Source organism: Solanum dulcamara, chromosome 9 (genome assembly GCF_947179165.1).
Source record: "Solanum dulcamara chromosome 9, daSolDulc1.2, whole genome shotgun sequence".
NCBI classification, from domain to species: Eukaryota; Viridiplantae; Streptophyta; class Magnoliopsida; order Solanales; family Solanaceae; genus Solanum; species Solanum dulcamara.
Window position 1 is genome coordinate 9165580 of NC_077245.1, and position 18501 is coordinate 9184080.

General features: G+C 35.4%; 4 protein-coding genes across 8 annotated transcripts; 1 reads left to right on the plus strand and 3 right to left on the minus strand.

Annotated features, from left to right (window-relative positions):
* Positions 1 to 1154: 1154 nt before the first annotated feature.
* Positions 1155 to 9780, minus strand: LOC129903390 (putative pentatricopeptide repeat-containing protein At1g77010, mitochondrial). 5 transcript variants are annotated; one of them, XM_055978931.1, is made up of 5 exons: positions 7424 to 9780; positions 6474 to 6637; positions 6037 to 6185; positions 4916 to 4997; positions 1155 to 1540 (listed from the first exon to the last, which is right to left on the minus strand). In XM_055978931.1, exon 1 carries the CDS (start codon positions 9531 to 9533, stop codon positions 7476 to 7478), a length of 2058 nt encoding a protein of 685 aa, XP_055834906.1. In that variant the 5' UTR covers positions 9534 to 9780; the 3' UTR covers positions 1155 to 1540; positions 4916 to 4997; positions 6037 to 6185; positions 6474 to 6637; positions 7424 to 7475. The 5 variants fall into 5 exon arrangements, with proteins under 5 accessions (XP_055834906.1, XP_055834903.1, XP_055834904.1 ...); XM_055978928.1 differs by having other exon boundaries at positions 1155 to 1551; XM_055978929.1 differs by having other exon boundaries at positions 1155 to 1551; positions 6351 to 6637.
* LOC129903499 (classical arabinogalactan protein 25-like) lies at positions 2333 to 2752 on the minus strand. The gene has a single exon (XM_055979063.1). It carries the CDS (start codon positions 2750 to 2752, stop codon positions 2333 to 2335), a length of 420 nt encoding a protein of 139 aa, XP_055835038.1.
* A 1113-nt stretch (positions 9781 to 10893) lies between the features above and the next one.
* On the plus strand, positions 10894 to 11817 carry LOC129904559 (multifunctional methyltransferase subunit TRM112 homolog A-like). Its single transcript, XM_055980116.1, has 2 exons — positions 10894 to 11161; positions 11275 to 11817. Exon 2 carries the CDS (start codon positions 11275 to 11277, stop codon positions 11641 to 11643), a length of 369 nt encoding a protein of 122 aa, XP_055836091.1. The 5' UTR covers positions 10894 to 11161; the 3' UTR covers positions 11644 to 11817.
* A 236-nt stretch (positions 11818 to 12053) lies between these two features.
* Positions 12054 to 17536, minus strand: LOC129904556 (uncharacterized). Its single transcript, XM_055980114.1, has 8 exons — positions 17139 to 17536; positions 16912 to 17052; positions 16432 to 16656; positions 14464 to 14671; positions 13213 to 13349; positions 12910 to 12990; positions 12687 to 12753; positions 12054 to 12607 (listed from the first exon to the last, which is right to left on the minus strand). The coding sequence occupies exons 1-8, from the start codon at positions 17438 to 17440 to the stop codon at positions 12293 to 12295; spliced, it is 1476 nt and encodes a 491-aa protein (XP_055836089.1). The 5' UTR covers positions 17441 to 17536; the 3' UTR covers positions 12054 to 12292.
* Positions 17537 to 18501: the final 965 nt, after the last annotated feature.

Here is an 18501-nt window from a genome sequence, read left to right on the forward strand (position 1 = left end):
ATATATATTGTATATGTAGTGTAAAATTGAGTATATATGATGTAATTATGTATCAGAGATTATATATATTGTATAACAATATTTATACTTGCAGCAGGTCATCTTCTTAACTGACCTATGACTTGTTTTCCTTGTTTCTCCTCCCTTGTTCTTCTCTCTTAAGCCGAGGGTCTTTCGGAAACAGTCGCCCTACCTTTTAAGGTGGGGGTTAGGTCTGCGTACGCTCTACCCTCCCCAGACCCCACATGGTGGGACTATACTGGGTTTGTTGTTGTTGTTGTTGCAGCAGGTCATCTTCCTCAATAAGTTGTTTTTTTCCAATTCCCACCAGCTCAAATCTCCTCTAAACAGTCTCAAATTTTAGATATTGATGAACTTCTATCAATATTTCGAATCTTATGATATATTATTCACATGAAATAATTCACATTTATGGTAGGTCGAATTTTAAAATTTGAACTTCGAAGCTTTTCATGACAAATGGCAGTGAACATCAATCAATTCAAATCTTTCTCTAGCTCAAATTTTAAATATAAGCTCATCTCGATTCTTTTGATATATTATTCATTCGAAATGAATCTCATTTGCTCCGGATCGAATTTTAAAACTCATAAAGATCAAGATGTTTTTTGAACGCGGCCTTTATTATAAAAAGTTTCAATTAAAGCCCAAGAAAAAGGAGCCACAAAAGCAGCTTCTCCTTAGCTTCAGTAAAGAAGCAAATGTAAATTGGCCTTTGCAAAAAGCTAACTAAAGGAGAAGTGACGTTGCAATTTTTTGGGTCCTACCCTCCAATTTGGCTGAACACGATGAACTAACATTAGGCGATGTTTTTCCATCTCTTCGTGATGAATCTTTTTTTTCTTTTTTGGGGGGTCTAATTATTTTTGTATCATATATTTAAGAATGAATAGGTCAAAACCTTCCTAAATTATTATCATATTATGAGTTTCATATCATAACTCTCTTTAGATTAAAAATACTTTTGTTGGATAAGTCCACCCCGGCATAATGATTTCATGATAATTCAAGAGAGTTCCGTGAATCCCTAATAATTTAGATATGAAACTAACTGATAGCTTGTGTCCGCCCCCAACAGGCAAATGCGGACAATGACCTCAGCGCCGCAGATCTTGAAGCCAACCCCTCCAAGTGCCGCCTATTGGACCCAGCTTTTCCTTTGTTTTAACTCTGGGTCATTTTCAATGGAAATATAGAGTAACAATATCGAAGGTTGTCATCTCAACTTATACGTTACCTTTTTGAAAAATGTTTTTCTTAAAATAAAGAAGGAAAAGGATAACAATAAAAGAATAGAAAAGGAGAAGCACTATACTATTATAGTTTGAGGTGTGACAGGGTCATGATAGAATAGTTTAGTTATATAATTCTGGGCATAATGTGTAACCTCATTGATACAAAAGTCCAAAATGTAACTGATGGTATCACATGATGAAAAGAGTTGGAACACCAAAAAGTGATGGGATATTGCATGGCCCCATCCATGTGCACCACCTCCTTCTTCTTCACTCATCGCCAGCTATATTATTACTTAACCAAAAAGTAAAAGAAGAAAAAGTTGCACTTATTACTTTCACTCTATCTTGGTAATCACTATTATTTTTTTTCCCAAAGAAACACAAAAAACAATTGTAGTCTAATCTAAGAATTGCACCACGCAGATTCAAAATTTTTGAACTTATAAATTCTAAAAAGGATAGCTTATTGAGTTCGAGATAAATTACTCCCTCATATTCGTATTATATGGTGTTTTAACTTGGACACAACACTTAAAAATTTCACTTGAGTAAAGTGTTTTCACTAAATTAAATAGTATATATTTAATATGATTTCTTGGTTATGTGAAATCGCACTTGTCTAAAAATAAGGGTAAATTTGAAAGAAAGAGAAAATAATTAATATCGTCTTGATTATGTAAAAAATCATATATCTTGGGCTGAATGTAAAAACTAAAAATACCTAAAACACCATATAATATGAATCGGAGGAAGTAAATTTATATATATCATTTCTTAATACAAACATAATGATTTGCCAAAACTGCAGAATCCCTAGCTAGAACTCTAGCTCCGTCGTCTCTAATTTCCAACAACAATCGAAACAAATACCATTGGACAATAAAAGAACTTATACTATCATTTATCCCTAGTAAAAGAAGTGAATTTCAGAGTGAATCAACTTATACAAGATTGAAACTGCGTGTTATAGTGCTGAACAACGCAGTTGATGATATTATACAAACTTCTCATCTAAGCGCTAATACCCCATAATGAACCTCCAATTGAATCAGTGAATTTCGGATATCAAATGTCTAACTCGAATAAAATAAGCCGATTACTAGAAGCAGTACTGAAATGTTCAGATATGTTGCAAGAGAAACACAACAAACAGCAGAGGAAACAGGTGAAAAAGCAGAAGGTCCAAGAGCAGCAGAATCAGGGTCAATAGGGTACATCACATCATCTGGATTTTTACTAGGATTAGAAGGAATAGTTGGCACAGAAGAAACAGGAGGCACCACACCACCAGAAGAAGGGAAGAGAGGTGCAATATCTGGAGAAATCTCGGAGAATGGAGATGCCACTGGCACCGGAGGATTTGCAAGAAACTCTACTGGGGTTGCTGATATTAACTTCCTCTCCACATTCAGTGACACTACTAAAGGTGTTGTGGCCATGAATATGCACATAATGAGTGTTGCTACAACAAGAAAGCAAAAGCTGCTGGCCATTATCTCAGAACTAAAATTCAGTTTACTTCAATTCTTTTTCTCTTGCTAATGATGAAGAAATCAATAGCACATAGGCTCTTTATCTCTCTTTTTTTGAACAATAATGAGTGTGGAGAGAAAAAAGATAAAAAGGGAGAGATTGATCTAAGAGGGGCTATGATTAAAGGTGAGCAAAAGGTTTGACAATTTATATGAATTGAGTGAGTGGTAATGTAAATATGTACAGGTTGGCATGTTAGGAAGTAGACAAAAATTCCCTTGGTGGTTATGATTGTTTATTATCTTAAGTACTTTATTTTAATTATGTCATGCTTTTTTCTAAAGGGTCTTTTACAGGTTATGATCTGGGATCCTCTCAAAGTTGATTTATTGGGCAGTGGGCTCTAAGATATGATATTACTTTTCTATTGCCCTAGTTGCAAATCACTGTTGGAGTTCTACTGTCTCAAGGACATGAACTAGTTCTAAGCATGATTCATTTTGACAAACTGAATTTGTTTCAAATATTTGACTTTTAAAAAAAATAAATTAGAGCATTACTTTTTCTCAAATTCATCCTTACTGCTCCAATTAGTAGAGTGTTCATTAAGTGAGACGTCTATGACAGTATAAACAAATAATCGTATGATTAAGATTGAAAAATATCTTTCTAAAAGACGTACACAAAAACTTAGAAGACAAAATATGAATCAGAGATAATATTACCATTTATATTTAACATAAGTAAAAAGAGGAACCAAAGATTGAATTATTGGTGGACAAAGTTGTTGAAAGACCGCCCAAAAGGCAATCAAAATTACCTAGGGAATGATACAAACATGAAAGTCCAAAAGCACTCATCTCCACCCTGAAGTTTCATAAGAACTTTAAAGATACTATCTAGTACTATAATTTTTTATACGGATACTTATTTATTCCAAAAGAGAACTTGGTGTTTGCCCATTAGAGCCAACTTAATACAGAAAATGACAAAATCAAGTCATATAATTAATATGTGCCTTCCAACTTTTCTACCTTTTACGAAGTGCCTCTCACATTTTTCAGTGTGATTACCTAATAATTAACCTTAGTTAACTGCATTGGACATTAATAAATTCTTATATTGACATCAGAATTTGATTTAAATATAGCTAGCTCTAAACGCAAGAACCTAGAGATACTACAAGTCTGTACATCAAAACTTAAAAAATAAAGTGACTAAACATAAAATAGAATATTAAAAAGCCCCATGGATAGAAACATAGAAGTTCATTGGATGCCTTTGGGTGTAAGTTATTTGTATAATTTACATGCACGGACACCGTAAAAGGGATGTGACTACATTCATTATATAAGGAATTTTCAAAGATAACATAAATGAGAGAATATAATTGTATATGTTACAAATTATATGTATGGGCACTCACGATTTTGGACTCTTTTATATATTACTCCCCTACTAGACTATATTCTTTTCTTCTATTCTTAATTTTTACTTGATAATGATCTACAAACTACAAAATACTCTAAATTGATGAAGTCAAAATCTACTCATGTAGGGATACTGCACATCTCATTTCATTCCATTTTGTTTAGATGTTAGGATTTTTTCCTCATACAGCCGAACTCAAGAGGAGATTTCACTGGTAGCTCTTATGATAATACTCAAGTAGTTGGTCAACTGCTTATAATAGTTGATGATCAAGAAGTGCGTGAAATGTTGCAACAAAGAGTTAGGAGTGTGAAATGATGCAATAAATATTGCAAAAGCTACTTAAAAGGGGAAAGGAAAAAAAGGAGTATACGAATTGGCAGCTAATTTAATTAGAATAAGAAAGTTGATAGTTGTAATGCTAATGAGTTGCACGTTACTTAGTTTGAATTCTTTATTAGATGTTCTAGTGTCTTTTAAGATTAATTCAGGCTAAAGATAAGAATGAATTCTAGATATGTTGAGCTTTCTTGACCCCCTTAGGGATCTGGCGCCTATATTCAACCACAAGAGGAGATTTGTTAGAGTAAATTGAATTTAACTTGCAAAGTGCAAACCATGCCATGTAAAGTATTGGAGAAAAAACATCTAATAACAGGAATAAATTGTATGTATAGAGAAGGTAAAAAAAGAAGATAACTCAGATCAGTTGCCAAAAATATTGCAAAATAAGAAGTAACATACAAACGTACCAACTCAGGAACACAGTCGAAGGATGCTTTAGATGCAGTCCTAACCAACTCAGGAATGCAGTCGAAGGATGCATTTTTTATCCTGAAAGAAGAGACGGAGCTAGAAGTGAATAGCATTGATGAACAACAAGGCCATTTATCGGGCATTACTAGGCTGCTTGGCAGCAATTATAGTGCTGATTGGTCTCTACACTTAATCTTTCTACAAAATGGTGGTGACTCTACTTGTTTGGAATGCTGCCTATATTTATGTAATGGTTTTTTTTACCTGATTGGGAATTCTTCACTTGTAGTGTCTCCTGGTGGTGCACCCCTATCACTGTCAATTACTTCACTTATGGATCTTCCAGAATCGCTTTTACAAGGTGATTTAATCTCGCTGTCTAGTTTTCCTATTCCTTTTCAAAAGATGTTGATTTACCTTAGTTTCTAGAGGTACTTATGAAAGCACTTAAATTACTTAAACTTGTCGGAATTATAATTTGAGGGCATTATTAAATTTGATTAGTTAACTGAGCTATTTGGAATGAGCTATAAATGAGCTTGGTCGAGCTCTAGAGGTTCGACTAAAGTCAACTAATTCTACGAGTTGAGCTGGTCTCGGCTCAATATCATGCAAACCAAGAGCCAAGCTCGAGTTCATTTGACTGAAGCTAGTTATATATCTAGCGCTTGTTGAGAGTTCATTTATGCTTTATTTAAAATTGCTATTGTTTATTCAGCAAAGAAAATCTATTTTTTTTTAAATACAAATCGTGCTAAAAAAATATATCATATTCTTATTCAACTGATTAGCATTTAGGAATCAAAAACACTAAAATAGTGAATTACATAACTTTGGTATATTTACATAGAATAAGGAGTGGGGGCTATTTGCTAATGGTAATGAAGAGGAACTGAAATTTCTCAAGCTTGGCTCATTTTAATAGTTGAATTAAAGAGAAAGCTCACATTCAAACTGATACAAGCTTAGGTGAGCTTTATTCACAAATATGTCAGTTTTTACAGCTCTACTGTTACTATTTCTCTTTTCTCAACCAAGTAATCAAACAAAAAATCCCAACCTAACAAAGAAATTTAAAGATTCACCTCAGGTGTAACCACTTTTTAAGTGTACATACCTCATAATCCACCAAGGAGACAAGACCAATATCTTTTGGTTCAGCGCTTTGGCAAATTCATCCCAGGTTCTTACAACCTGAAGACAAGCATCTCGCTTTAGCCATGGAATATCTGTTTTGGCTGCACTGTAGTGTTGAACAGCTCGTACCTGGGAAGTTATTACAAAGCTTAAGTAAATATATTAGCATCAAGTTTGGTATCCAAAAATAACAAAATTTAACAACAAAAACAAATTATTTCTATTTTACTGTCCTATTTGACTTTCTTAAACGGCTGGCAAGTAGAAAGGATAGACAGAAACTACAACTCCTACTTGGTCGTTTGCAAGGCCTTTTTGTCCTGGTTCAATCCTAAGAGTTAACCCACTTCATTCTCCCAGAAAAAATATTTCCAGTCAGGTAGTAGTTCTCTCTGAGGTCCAGCTCGGCACGAATACCTGATTCATTCAAGTTTTTAGCCGTGGCAGAACATTCATCAAAGCTCCCTTGAGTGTCAGCATCCTCTGAAGGGCACAGGAAGAATAATTACTTGAGTTGTTGCTACTATAGGAGGTAAGACCAGGCCCCTCTCATCCCGGTGAACCTCGGTCACCATACCAACCTATCACCACATTGGTAAAAGAAGTGAGAGTTTGAATAACAAAGTAGAAAACTACAACGACAGTTTCTAAATAGCTCTGAATTCCTATCGCCTGGTCGTATAGGCCCATGAGTTCTGCCAGACCATAGACTTCTTTACTCATTTTCAATATTTATCTCAAAATATTTGCAAAATTCTGGCCTAGATAATGTGAAGTGGCACTTGGACGTCACAGACAGTATTAGGACTAAAATCCTAGCAAATACTGTCAATGATGACAGATAGAAACATCAAGAATTTTCCGAGAAAATACTGTTAAGAATTGCCAAACGAAGTGCATGACTGAAGCAGTTGGATGCCTAAACTGTAGTGTATAGAGTACCCAGCTAATTTCTTAAACCCACATAGCTTTCCCTTAGTGACCAGAGCAGCTAAGAACTCTTCATATCTGCATCTACATAATTCCAAGAACCTGAATTCCAGATAGTAACATGATCACTACTTTATAGAAATATAGTAACATGATCACTACTTATAGAAAGATACTAATCCGTATAAGCAAATATATCCAACAGACTTGAATGAAAAGGCTGGAAGCTGACAGCGGCAAGTCTTTTCTGTCCTAAATCAAGGCATCCGAGAAACATACTGCTGATTCTCACAAAGCCCTTCAACTGGGATGTGCTCACAAAATAAAGGAACAAGATTAGAAGAAAACCATTGTTACAAGAACACGAACGAGCCGGAAAAAAACCAATTAATAGTTTCGAATGATATTAAAGTGGGTGGCTAAAAAATAAAATTAACCTCTTCTCCCACTGCTGTAATAATTATCCTGAGACCTTTACTGCACTTTTTCTTACATATCACTCCAGCTTCGACCAGAACTCTTATGGATTTTCTTTTCTATCATCAGCCTCCGGACCAAAGCAGATCTTTCCCAGTCCTCAGAAGTAGCAAATATGTTTGATAACTGCACAAAAGCACCTGAATTCTCAGGATCAAGCTCTATAATGCGTTGGGCCACAAGCTGTCCTAGTATCTTGTTACCATGAGCTACACATCCTCTCAAAATGGATAACCACATGCTTGAATCTGCCTCAAATGGCATCTTTTCGATGAGGTTCACAGCTTCTTCAAGACATCCTGCTCGTGCATAAAGATCTACCATACAGGAGTAATGTTCAATCCCTGGATCAATGTGGTAATCGTAATTCATTGAATAAAACCACTTTTTTCCCTCTTCTAGTAGACCACAATGATCACAGGCAGACAATACGCCAATAAATGTGATATTGGTTGGCGAAACACCCGCACTTCTCATTTCGTGGAATAGATTCAATGCTTCATTTCCGTATCCATTTGTAGCATAACCCATCAACATAGAATTCCACGAAACCTCATCGGATTTCATCATTTGGTCAAAGAGCTTCCTGGCATCAGTAACAAAACCACACTTGCAGTAGAAATCAATTAAGGAGGTAGAAATTATTTGATCACAATCAATGCCGATGATAACAGCTCTTGCAAAAATCTGTTCACCAAGTTCAACTGAAGCAATGCTTGCACAGGCACTGATCACACTTGAAAAGCTAAATTTGTCCATCCTAAAATCCATCCTATTCATCCTGTAGAAAAGAGCCAGTGCTTCAACTGGACAACCATATTGGTTAAGACCAATTATCATAGAATTCCAAGATATTAAGCTCTTATAGGGCATTGACTCAAATAACTGTCTTGCATCTTCAATTCTGTTGCAATTAAAATAAATGGTAATCATAGAATTTAGCAAGACGGTATCATGTATTTTGAGTTCATTAAAAACTTCAGCAGCTTCATCAGGACATCCACATTTAGCATATGTGTCAATGAGCGCACTAGCAACGATAAGGTCATCCAACAGTCCAAGCTTTGAACCATAAGCATGCACTTGTAAACAATTTTTAAGGGCATGTGCACTAGCACAGGCATTCAATACACTAGCTAATGTAGAGGAATCCCCTATAACTCCCTCTCTGTGCATCTCTTCAAAAAGCAACAATGCTTCTGATACTTTATCACATCCCACATACCCTGCTATCATGGAATTCCACAATACAATACAAGGATCAGTTATCCGGTTGAATATCTTTCTAGCATCATCCATTCTATCACAGTTTGAATATGCTGAAATTAGTGCTGACAAGGAAAAGTTATCAGGGTTCTTCATTCTATTCAACATATAGCTCGCGCTATCCAAATCACCACCCTTTCCATACATATTAACTAAAGAACTTGCCAACACAGAATCAACTTCAACTTCATCGACTATAACACGAGCATGAATTTGCTTCCCCAAATCAACAGCTCTTGTGTCAGCACAAGCTCCTAATGCAGTTGCCAAAACAAATGAATCTATATGTGATGCACCACCCGTCTCATGAAAATCCCAGTATATAAACTCCTTAAACAAGCATAAAGCCACTCCAGGGAATCCCATTTTCGCATACCCATGAATAAGTCCATTCCAAACTACTTCATTCTTCCGTGGCATTTCACGCAGAAGTCTTCTAGCAACACCCAACTCCTCCGCTTTAACAAGGCCAAGAATAACCACATTCCAAGAAAATTCATTCTTGGAAGGCATTAAACGAAACAAGTCCAAAGAGTTGTTTATCTTTCCCCATTTCATATACCCTTCAATCATGGTATTCCAAGTGAAGCAGTTTCTCTGAGACATTTCATCGAACAGTAACTCTGCATCGGCCATTTGTCCACACCTTGTGTACATTTGGAGAAGGCGATTGGCTATTGTTAGAGCAGAGTTAAGGACACCCCTTTTGAGGAAAACGAGATGGAGTTGCTTCCCATTTGGAAGATATTGGTTGCTGTTGACGGTATTGAGCACTCGAGCACAGGATTGCAAGTGTAGCTCCATCAATGAACATGAGATTCTCCTCGTACTCCAAGCTAGAAGATTTAGAGAAACATAGTTTTCTCTTTCAATTGAATAATATAGGGATTATGTGATCATAAATTTTAAAATGATTAGAGAGACACAGAAATTTAGCAAAAAGAAATCTTCAGGTAAAAAAGGAAAAGGCAGTTGATCACACTCATACTCTGCTATGAGTTAATTACTCACTTCAACAATGTTTAGTCTTCTAGTAAAGATTTGAAGGAACTTTGTTACACTAATGTTGAGATTTGAACATGTCACATTAAAAACTATTTTTAAAAAGTACAGTAATATGGTTTAAAATAATTAATATTTAATTTATAATAAAAATACGATTTGGCAAGGGTCTACATAGTGATGTTTAGATGGGTAGATTATTGACTTGTCAAGAATTCTCACATTGAAGATTTTTTTTAATGCATATGCTTTAAAAGTCAGACTTGAAATAGATATCCCAGCCTTTCTGCAAGTTTCAATTTACAAAGCTGAAATTGACCATAAAACAAAAACAGAGGCTAAAATTCTCTCTTTTCTTTTGGGAGTATCTGAAGAGACTTTAGTGGCAGGAGATTAAAATCGGATAAAATTGTATCTCCATCTTTGGTCTCCCTTCACGATATCCCTTTCGAGGACCTCGGCAGATTGAAAAGTTGTAGGTGACCCTTACAGCCTTTGATCAGTAAATTATTTAGAACTTCGAAAGATGGTCAAGGTATGTCTGTAGAAATGAGGATGTTGTGTTGGATGTGTAGTTATACCAGTAGAGATAAGATTATAAATAAAAATATTCGAAATAAAATGAAAGTGGTTTCAATGGAGGAAAATATGCAAGAAGTGAGGTTGAGATAGTCATGTGAAGAAGAAAAGCACGAATGCCCCTATTTCAGAGGTGTGAGAAGTTATTTATGAGTGTTATCATGAGAGAAAAAGGTAGACCGGAGAAGTATTGAATAAAAGTGATTAAATATGATATAACGTGATTTCAATTTATCGATGATATAACCTTACATATGAGGTAATGGAAGATACAAATAAGGGAAGAAGATTAGCAAGTGATAGTGTGTTGTTCAGCTATCCGTCCATCCTCCATATTAGTAGTATTGTTCATTTAGTTTCTTATCTTTGATTTATGTTGCTTTTGTATGCTTTATTATAATTTTACTTTTGCTACTTTTTTTGGACTATGTTTTTTTTCAGGCGGGGCCTATCGAAATCTTTGAGGTAGAGATAAAATATGTTTATATTTTTTCCTTTCAAATTCATTTTGTGAGACTATATATTGGATATGTTGTTATAAAAAAGGATGACCATATTGCCAAAACTCACTAACTTTAAATAAGTTTACAAAATCGGCTATATTTCAAAATAGTGCCATCAAAAGTGGCTACTTTGGTGCCACTCTTACCTTACCATGCGGATGATTAGGCCCGACCCTACCTCTGGCCCAAACCCTAGACTTGCTCTTTAGCCAAGCCACAATATAGTACAACCATCAGAGAAACTCGAGAAGTAGGAGAGACGACTGAAAATACAACTTCTCCGGCGCCGTCCAAGGCCTACAAATTCTCGGAAGCTCCTCGTGTCTGCAATTTTTTTCCAACTTCCAAGTAATCCTAATTTCTTTTGCTTCTGTTTTCTCCCCCCCCCCCCCCCGAGTATTTTAGGTGTTTGAAAGATTTTCTTACTGGGAATTTTTTGTTTTCATGAAATTTATTTTCAGATGAGGTTGTTAACTCATAATATGTTATCATCCAACATCAAGGGTGTCGCAAATGGATTTCCGTTGAAGATCGACGTTGTGAAAGTGGTAGAGAAAGAGGTCGATTTTAATATCGACTTCCTCAAGAACATGTTCCATAAAGTTGAATGGAAGGCACTGGCGGAAGCTTCTAGAACCATGGGTTACGCCGAACTGCCCGAAACTGCTGATGCCGCAATGCTCGATTCAGATGATTTTCTTCATAAGTTCCATCATGCCCTCCTTGAGCTTCATCTTGAAGAGGGTGCCTTGGTTTGTCCAGAGACTGGCCGGAAATTTCTTGTCAATAAAGGCATTCCTAATATGCTTCTTCATGAAGACGAGGTCTGATTATCTTTTTCATTTTTTGGGTTATTAATGTGTTTTGGTTTGGAAATGGCGACTAGGGTTCTTGATACTACGGTTTAAGGGGTTTGTTATGATATACCATTTTGACTGTAATGCTATTATTGGAAGACATTGTCGACATTAAGGAGTAATCATTAGAACTTCTTTGTTGCACCACATAGTTTTGTATCGAAATTACAAGTCACTTTTTCGATTGAAAAGGTCGTTGACATGTAAATTAATTCGTGTCCTCTTACGAGTCCTAATAATCTTTTTGTTGTGTTAAAAAGAGGTCTAGTTCAAAAATGGCAGCAATTCAAGGTTGAGCTCAACAATTTGTTGCAAACATTCTAGATTGCCTTGTGTAAACAATTTATGAAGGCATTTCGAGAGTAACATTACAACATCTCTCAAATTCCAAATAGAGGACACTTTCATGATCATACTGATCTCAGATAATTCAACCTACTGGCTGCAACAAAGTTTCAACCAAACAGACCATAATTCATCCTACATTTGCATCAGAGTAATTTGCTCTGTGACAATTGAGGTGTACAAAGCTAAAAAATTAAATTGTTACATCTATTATGTGTACAATTATCTCTCGCGAGAAAAAGAATAATCCATCATCTGTGCTACATGAGTTGGTTCCTTATGCAGATGAGGAACGCCCTTTCTTGCGAGGAGTGGTTTCATAGGGGGGAAGAGGCACACCGAACACCCAATCAAGAACATTCAAGTACTTGGATTTGAAGACATCCCTCTCCATAGCATAACAATGCATGATAATTGCAGTTGCCATGCTAAAGATCACGACATCACCTCTCTTTAATTTTTCAGACTGAGGCAAATAACCAACATCAGCCATGCATGTGACGAAACTCTCAAGTGCCCGAGCAAGGCAGTAGAGTGAAATCTCTATCCTTCTGCTTTTCTTCTCAATTGCCAGGGCCAGACCAGTAGGGAGCTGCAAAACGATTTTATGTTACATTTACAAAGGGAGAGGTAAACGACTGGTCAAGAAAAATAATTAATCGGTCCTATACCGTTCCCAGTGCCACCATGGGGATGTTACACCTCTTGAACAGCCTGAAGAGAAAACATGTCCATAACCTAACAATGAAACAACACATGAAGCTTTGAGATGAACAATCATTCGAAGTAAGAGTACTTAAAGGGGACTAGCATCGTCAGACAAAAGGCCTGAAAACACGAGGAAAAATATTCATAACAAGACAATAAAATACAAATAATCAAATCAGTTCTTACCAGGCAGATGAACAATACACAGAGAGAAATAGACTAGACCTTGCTGTACCGAGGAGACCCTTTGCCAAAATTGTGTTAGGTCTGCAAAAATTTCCTCAGAATGTTGTATTAACTGGAGCTAAAGGAAGATATTATACAATTACAGGTACTTGCAAATGATAAATTATTCTTAGTAAAAACTACGCTAAAATATTTCTCCTATAATGCTACAAATTTTATCAACCAATGGCTGATCAATGGATAACCCAAGAGGAAACGAAGAAAACAAGATGATTTGTCATTGAAGAAACCAACATTCAGTACCTTTTCAATAGGCCTTGACGATGTACAATGAGTGCAGGAACTAAATAAACTGGAAGGTAAACTGGCAGAGCTCTCTTGTAGGCTTGAATTATAAATGAAATGAAATGTGCTCCACATCCTTGATTCTCATGTACTATCTGCATGAACACCCAAAGGGAGAACAGTGCTCAGATCAACAATATCAGCATGTTGATTAAACTCTTGCAATCCTTGATTAGTATGAATCCAAAAAATTCAAGATAGTACCACCTACTTTAGGCAAACACATGAAACACAATTCTATTGAGGCCAATATAACAGAATGTTTGGTTTTGTCATAACATTTACAGGTAGAGCAAAAGTATACGGAAGTGCAATTGCACCATCCAGTTACATCCTCAAATGAAAAATCAAGAGGCCACAGCTCTTTTTTTTTTTTATAAGGTATAGAGTAGCTACAGCACTGCAGGTACTTTTATTCATATGAAGCTAATCAGACTCGTGCACCATAATTGGAACTATAGCAAACTAATGAACAAACAGAGTACTATCTTCAACTGGGTATTCACTACGATAATTAAATCAGAACTGTCCCTTTTGCTGTAATACAACTTAAATGCATTTCACACAGCCCCAAAAATACCACATGAAAGATGAACGGAAGATATATCATGATTTCCAAACAGAGTACAACTGACAAAAGATAGCGAAAAAACACATTTTCCACATACACAAAATAACATCCAGATATTGCATGTCTTCAAAAAAAGTATTTGACTATCAAGCATGCTGGTTCATTGAAAAGTAAATGATAATAACAAACAGCAAAAGAGGAAAAAGAAATATAATATGGTAAAAAATACACAAATCTACAAAGCAGTTTCTTCTAAATCATAAAGTAATGACAACATAAACTTACTAGAAATAGCCAATGTCATCAATTTACGGACCCTTAATAAAAAGATATCGCTCAACTCCCAAGAACCCTTGTTGTAATCTTACAAATTTGTTAATTAAACCCTAACTTTAGAAGTACCCAGACAACCTCAAAAGCTTTAAGAATGCAAAACAATAAAAACAGAGGACACAAACAACTTCCAGCCAAACCTCCAACTTCTAGCTCTACACAGTAAATATTTTAAGCTCCTTTTTACCCCACCATTTTATAAAGTCGCAACATTTGCTTTGGGAGGAGCACACCCAACTAAAATAGAAAGCAACATTCATATTTGGACTATTTCTCCTGCCAAAGAACAGGAAACTATGACATACCGAGCAAGGTACTTTCATTTGCGGATCCAGTTTAATGTCAATACCATTGGACTTGTAATGATTCTCTATTGCTTCCAAATTCATTACAGAGTTCCCACATGCTAGGTCTTTCACACCCTGCAGGATAACCAAAGCTTTGCCACCGTGTTTGTTGAGAAAGGATTTGTAAGATGGATGCAGACTATCTTGCTTCAATATATAAGCGGACCTGACATAAATAAAGAAAATGCAGTATGAGAGAAAAACATTGCTCATTAGGGGATAGACGTCTTAGACCCAGAATATGCAAATCAGTCTTCTGTGTAAATCAGGTGTAGAATTCTGAACTCACTACCTTTTAATCAAAACATATATCGACAGGAAAGAGATTATTTATCTTTATTGTAATACCTATGACAAACAAGTGTTTAGACAACGACAGAAGTTTTGGGTAATTTCTGCAGGAAGTAGTAATCACAAATAATCCTATGGAGACACAAATTTCTACAAGTAACATATCTACAACATTAGCACTTTCTGTGTATACTGTGAAGTGTTAAAAACTGATTTGTTGTGTATATATTGTATCCCTTCCTTGGGATATTACAGATTTGACCTCTTCTCGCTGTTGCTAACAAAATACACCCCATCTCCCACATCATCAGCAGGAACCAAAGTTATATGGGCTGACAATGCTAGCTTGAGTCAAAACAGGAATTCCACTTGGGCTAATGGAGCACGACAACCCAAACAGTTACTTTTGCTCATTGTTGAGGTACATTATCCTTGAATTATTGTGCTTTGGGATGACATACATGCAAAGACTACTAGTATGCTAATAGACGGCTTTGCCTTGTATAAAGCCTTTCCACGTAGAAATGCAGTGTTGTGTCCTTTAAAGGAGATACTAAACATGTCAACTATCTCATGGAACCACTGCGAATTGGTGCAGTTTTATGCTTAATTGGTTAAACTAAACACATGGAATCAAGATTTTTATAAACAAGGTCCTACTTATATTGGTAGAAAGGATTAGAGATTAGATCTCAAAACAAACCATAAAATCATAAAATCTTGCTGAAACTATAAAATGTTATGCAAGAACGTGATACAGTTCTTTCATCGTAAATTGTGACAGATAAATAAAGAATCTGAGATTAACCTGATTCAGATATGAAAATTCTACCATGCTTGAAACATATTACCAGATTACCAAATGAGATTACCAGTTTAAACATTTACGATAATAAGACTACTGATATGTCAGTATCCAATCAGCGCACTGACTGTCATGACTTCCTTAGTCTGAGACATTTACTTCAAAAAATGCGAGACTGAACACACATATACAATGATTGGAACATAAAGCTTAAGAAGTTGTAAACCACTGCTAATAGTGTGACCAATTCACGCATATACAACAATTGGAACATAAAGCTTAAGAAGTTGTAAGCCACTGGTAATAGTGTGACCAGTTCATGCATTTATTTAGCTGTCACTTCCATTAGAATAATCCCAAAGACAATCAATTTGATATATATCAAAATATAAGGGTGAATACCAATCAACAAGTCAACTTCATCCTTCAATAATTCAAGGCTGCCTTTCACTCTCCACTAAAATGGGAACTTCTCCTTCATGGTTGACTTGAAAAGTACCTAATTTCATGTCTAACTTCAATACGAAGCCAAATCAATATGATTTAGCTTAGAGCCAAGCATGCCTAATCTCAATTTCTAAGCACTGCAAATTACATCATGTTCAGAAGGAAGAAACGTTTACTTGTTCATGACATTACAGTTTATCAACAATGCATAAAAATTGCAGTTTTACATTGTTAAGAAGGAAATGAGATTGTGTAGTAATAATAATGTATTATATATAAAAAAGCATAAGAAATATGGCTTTGCAATTAAAGGAAAGATATCATTACTCAGTATGTTTTTATATGAAATTAGGCTCCACAAAAGGAGAAAAAACAATGCTTACAGGATCTGTGAAGAGGATAGACACATAAGGAAAATGTCTCCATGAGCCCAAGTTAAAGGCTTGCATATGTGCCCAAACCGCTTACTTTTTATTCCACAGCGGGATGCCAACACAGCTGCACGCACAAGAATGTAAACCGCCAAGCTCATGTGCTGTGTGTTACCAGTAAGAAGCATCGATGGCCCTGCAATTGCACCCGCTAGTAATGCTCTCCACTTAGCTGTCCTGAATTTCAAATAAGTTTCTGCTTAATCTACTGTTAGGTTAACCATTTCACCAACTCTTAAACAAATTAAAATTTTCTGATTTTCGTGCACATACACACTAACACACACTCAAACAATACAATACAATACAATACATAGATAAGCAACAAATTAAATATATCTATTTAACAAACTGAAAACATCAGAAATTCACACACACACATACATACAAATGTGTGTGTGTATGTATATGACTATATATACAGTGACGTACCTTCGATGACCTCCACAAGCGGATACAATTTCATCAACTGATACAAATGTACCAGAGAAAGTGCCAAGGAATAGACCATATCTTAGAGTTTCCTTTAGTGCCAAAACTACATCATCCCTGCTCGAGACCATTTGCCCTTCTCTAAAAAATGAAAACAAACTCAAATGAGCTAAGCATAGAGATGAGATTTAGATCTAAATGCTTTGAGGATTCAAAAACAACTTTACTTCGCAGGGGACAACGATTTTCTACGTCGTAGCCGTGAGAGAACAGCGAAGATAGCGAGGCCACCTTTGAGGCCAGCACCAATAGTGAATCCTTTTATGGAGGCACTATAGATTCTCCAAAGCTTGTCGTAGTCCTGAACCGGATAAGATTCGAGGCTAAGCAAAGAGATAGATGACGAGGAGGAAGGGAGAGTCGATCGCCGGCAATGCTGGCAGTTCTGGATTTGGCTTTCCTCTTCCGAGGAAGAGCACGTGCAGCGGCCACCGGCAGAGGCGTCAGCTCCGTCGCCGGACAGCGGCATGGCGGCGGTGGAATGGAAAGCGTTTCCGAAAGAAACTCTGAGACTATCGAAGGGCAAGTGAAAGTATTACACGTATGATTGCAGAATTAGCATTGAGGATGACTCTTTTAAAAATAAAATAAATTTCATTTTCTGGTTATTTTGGATTGTGATTTTCATTTATTGTTGTTTTAAAATATATAATATGTTTATTTTATTATAATATTCATATTAATTACTAATATTTAATTTTAAATTTTGAAAAAAAAACTGATAAATAAAAGTAAAAACACATTTTTAATATAATAAATAAGTGAGAGGGGTAAATAACTTTTGATCTTGTAATATGAGTGAAATACACTCCTAAATTTTTATTTGGATGTTCTTAATACTTTTCTTGGTTTTTTATTAAGAAAAAACTCGTTATATCATGTGACAAAAGAGGCTATATATAAGTTTAGTTAATCAAGTAAAAAAATATTTTTAAATTTATCAATAATTCGACAATAAAATTAATAATTTATGTCAAGTTCAAAATTATTTTCAATACTTCTTTCTAAATAAGTAAAAATGAACTGACGGACTAATAATAGTTTCTCGGACGGTGTATTTTTATTGGGAGATCAAGGAAACAGAATTTTTGCCATATTAATTGCTTAGTGAAAAAAAGAATAAATTATTCTTCTTATGGGTTTTCACTCCTCTGTCGGTGTCCCGTGTATTTGTGCCTCGCCAGAAAGTTAATTAAATGCAGAGTCCTTAAATAGGTAAAATTTCATGATATGATTGATTTTTCACTTCTGTCGTTGACTTTTACTCCTGTCACCTTCAAAACGTGAGAATATATGTAAAATTTACTTCAACCCTTTTCAGTTGTTGGTACTAACAAAAGAAATTCCAAGTAAAAAACACAGTTGACTTAGATACAATATTTTTGTAAAGCAATTAAGAAAATTGACCATTTGCTTCTAAGATATGATTTCTAACTTATTACTTTTGATTTATTTTTATTATTTTAACTTAAAAATAAGTACTTTTTAGTTTTACTCAAACACTACAAAAGTGCTTAATATTTTAGCTTT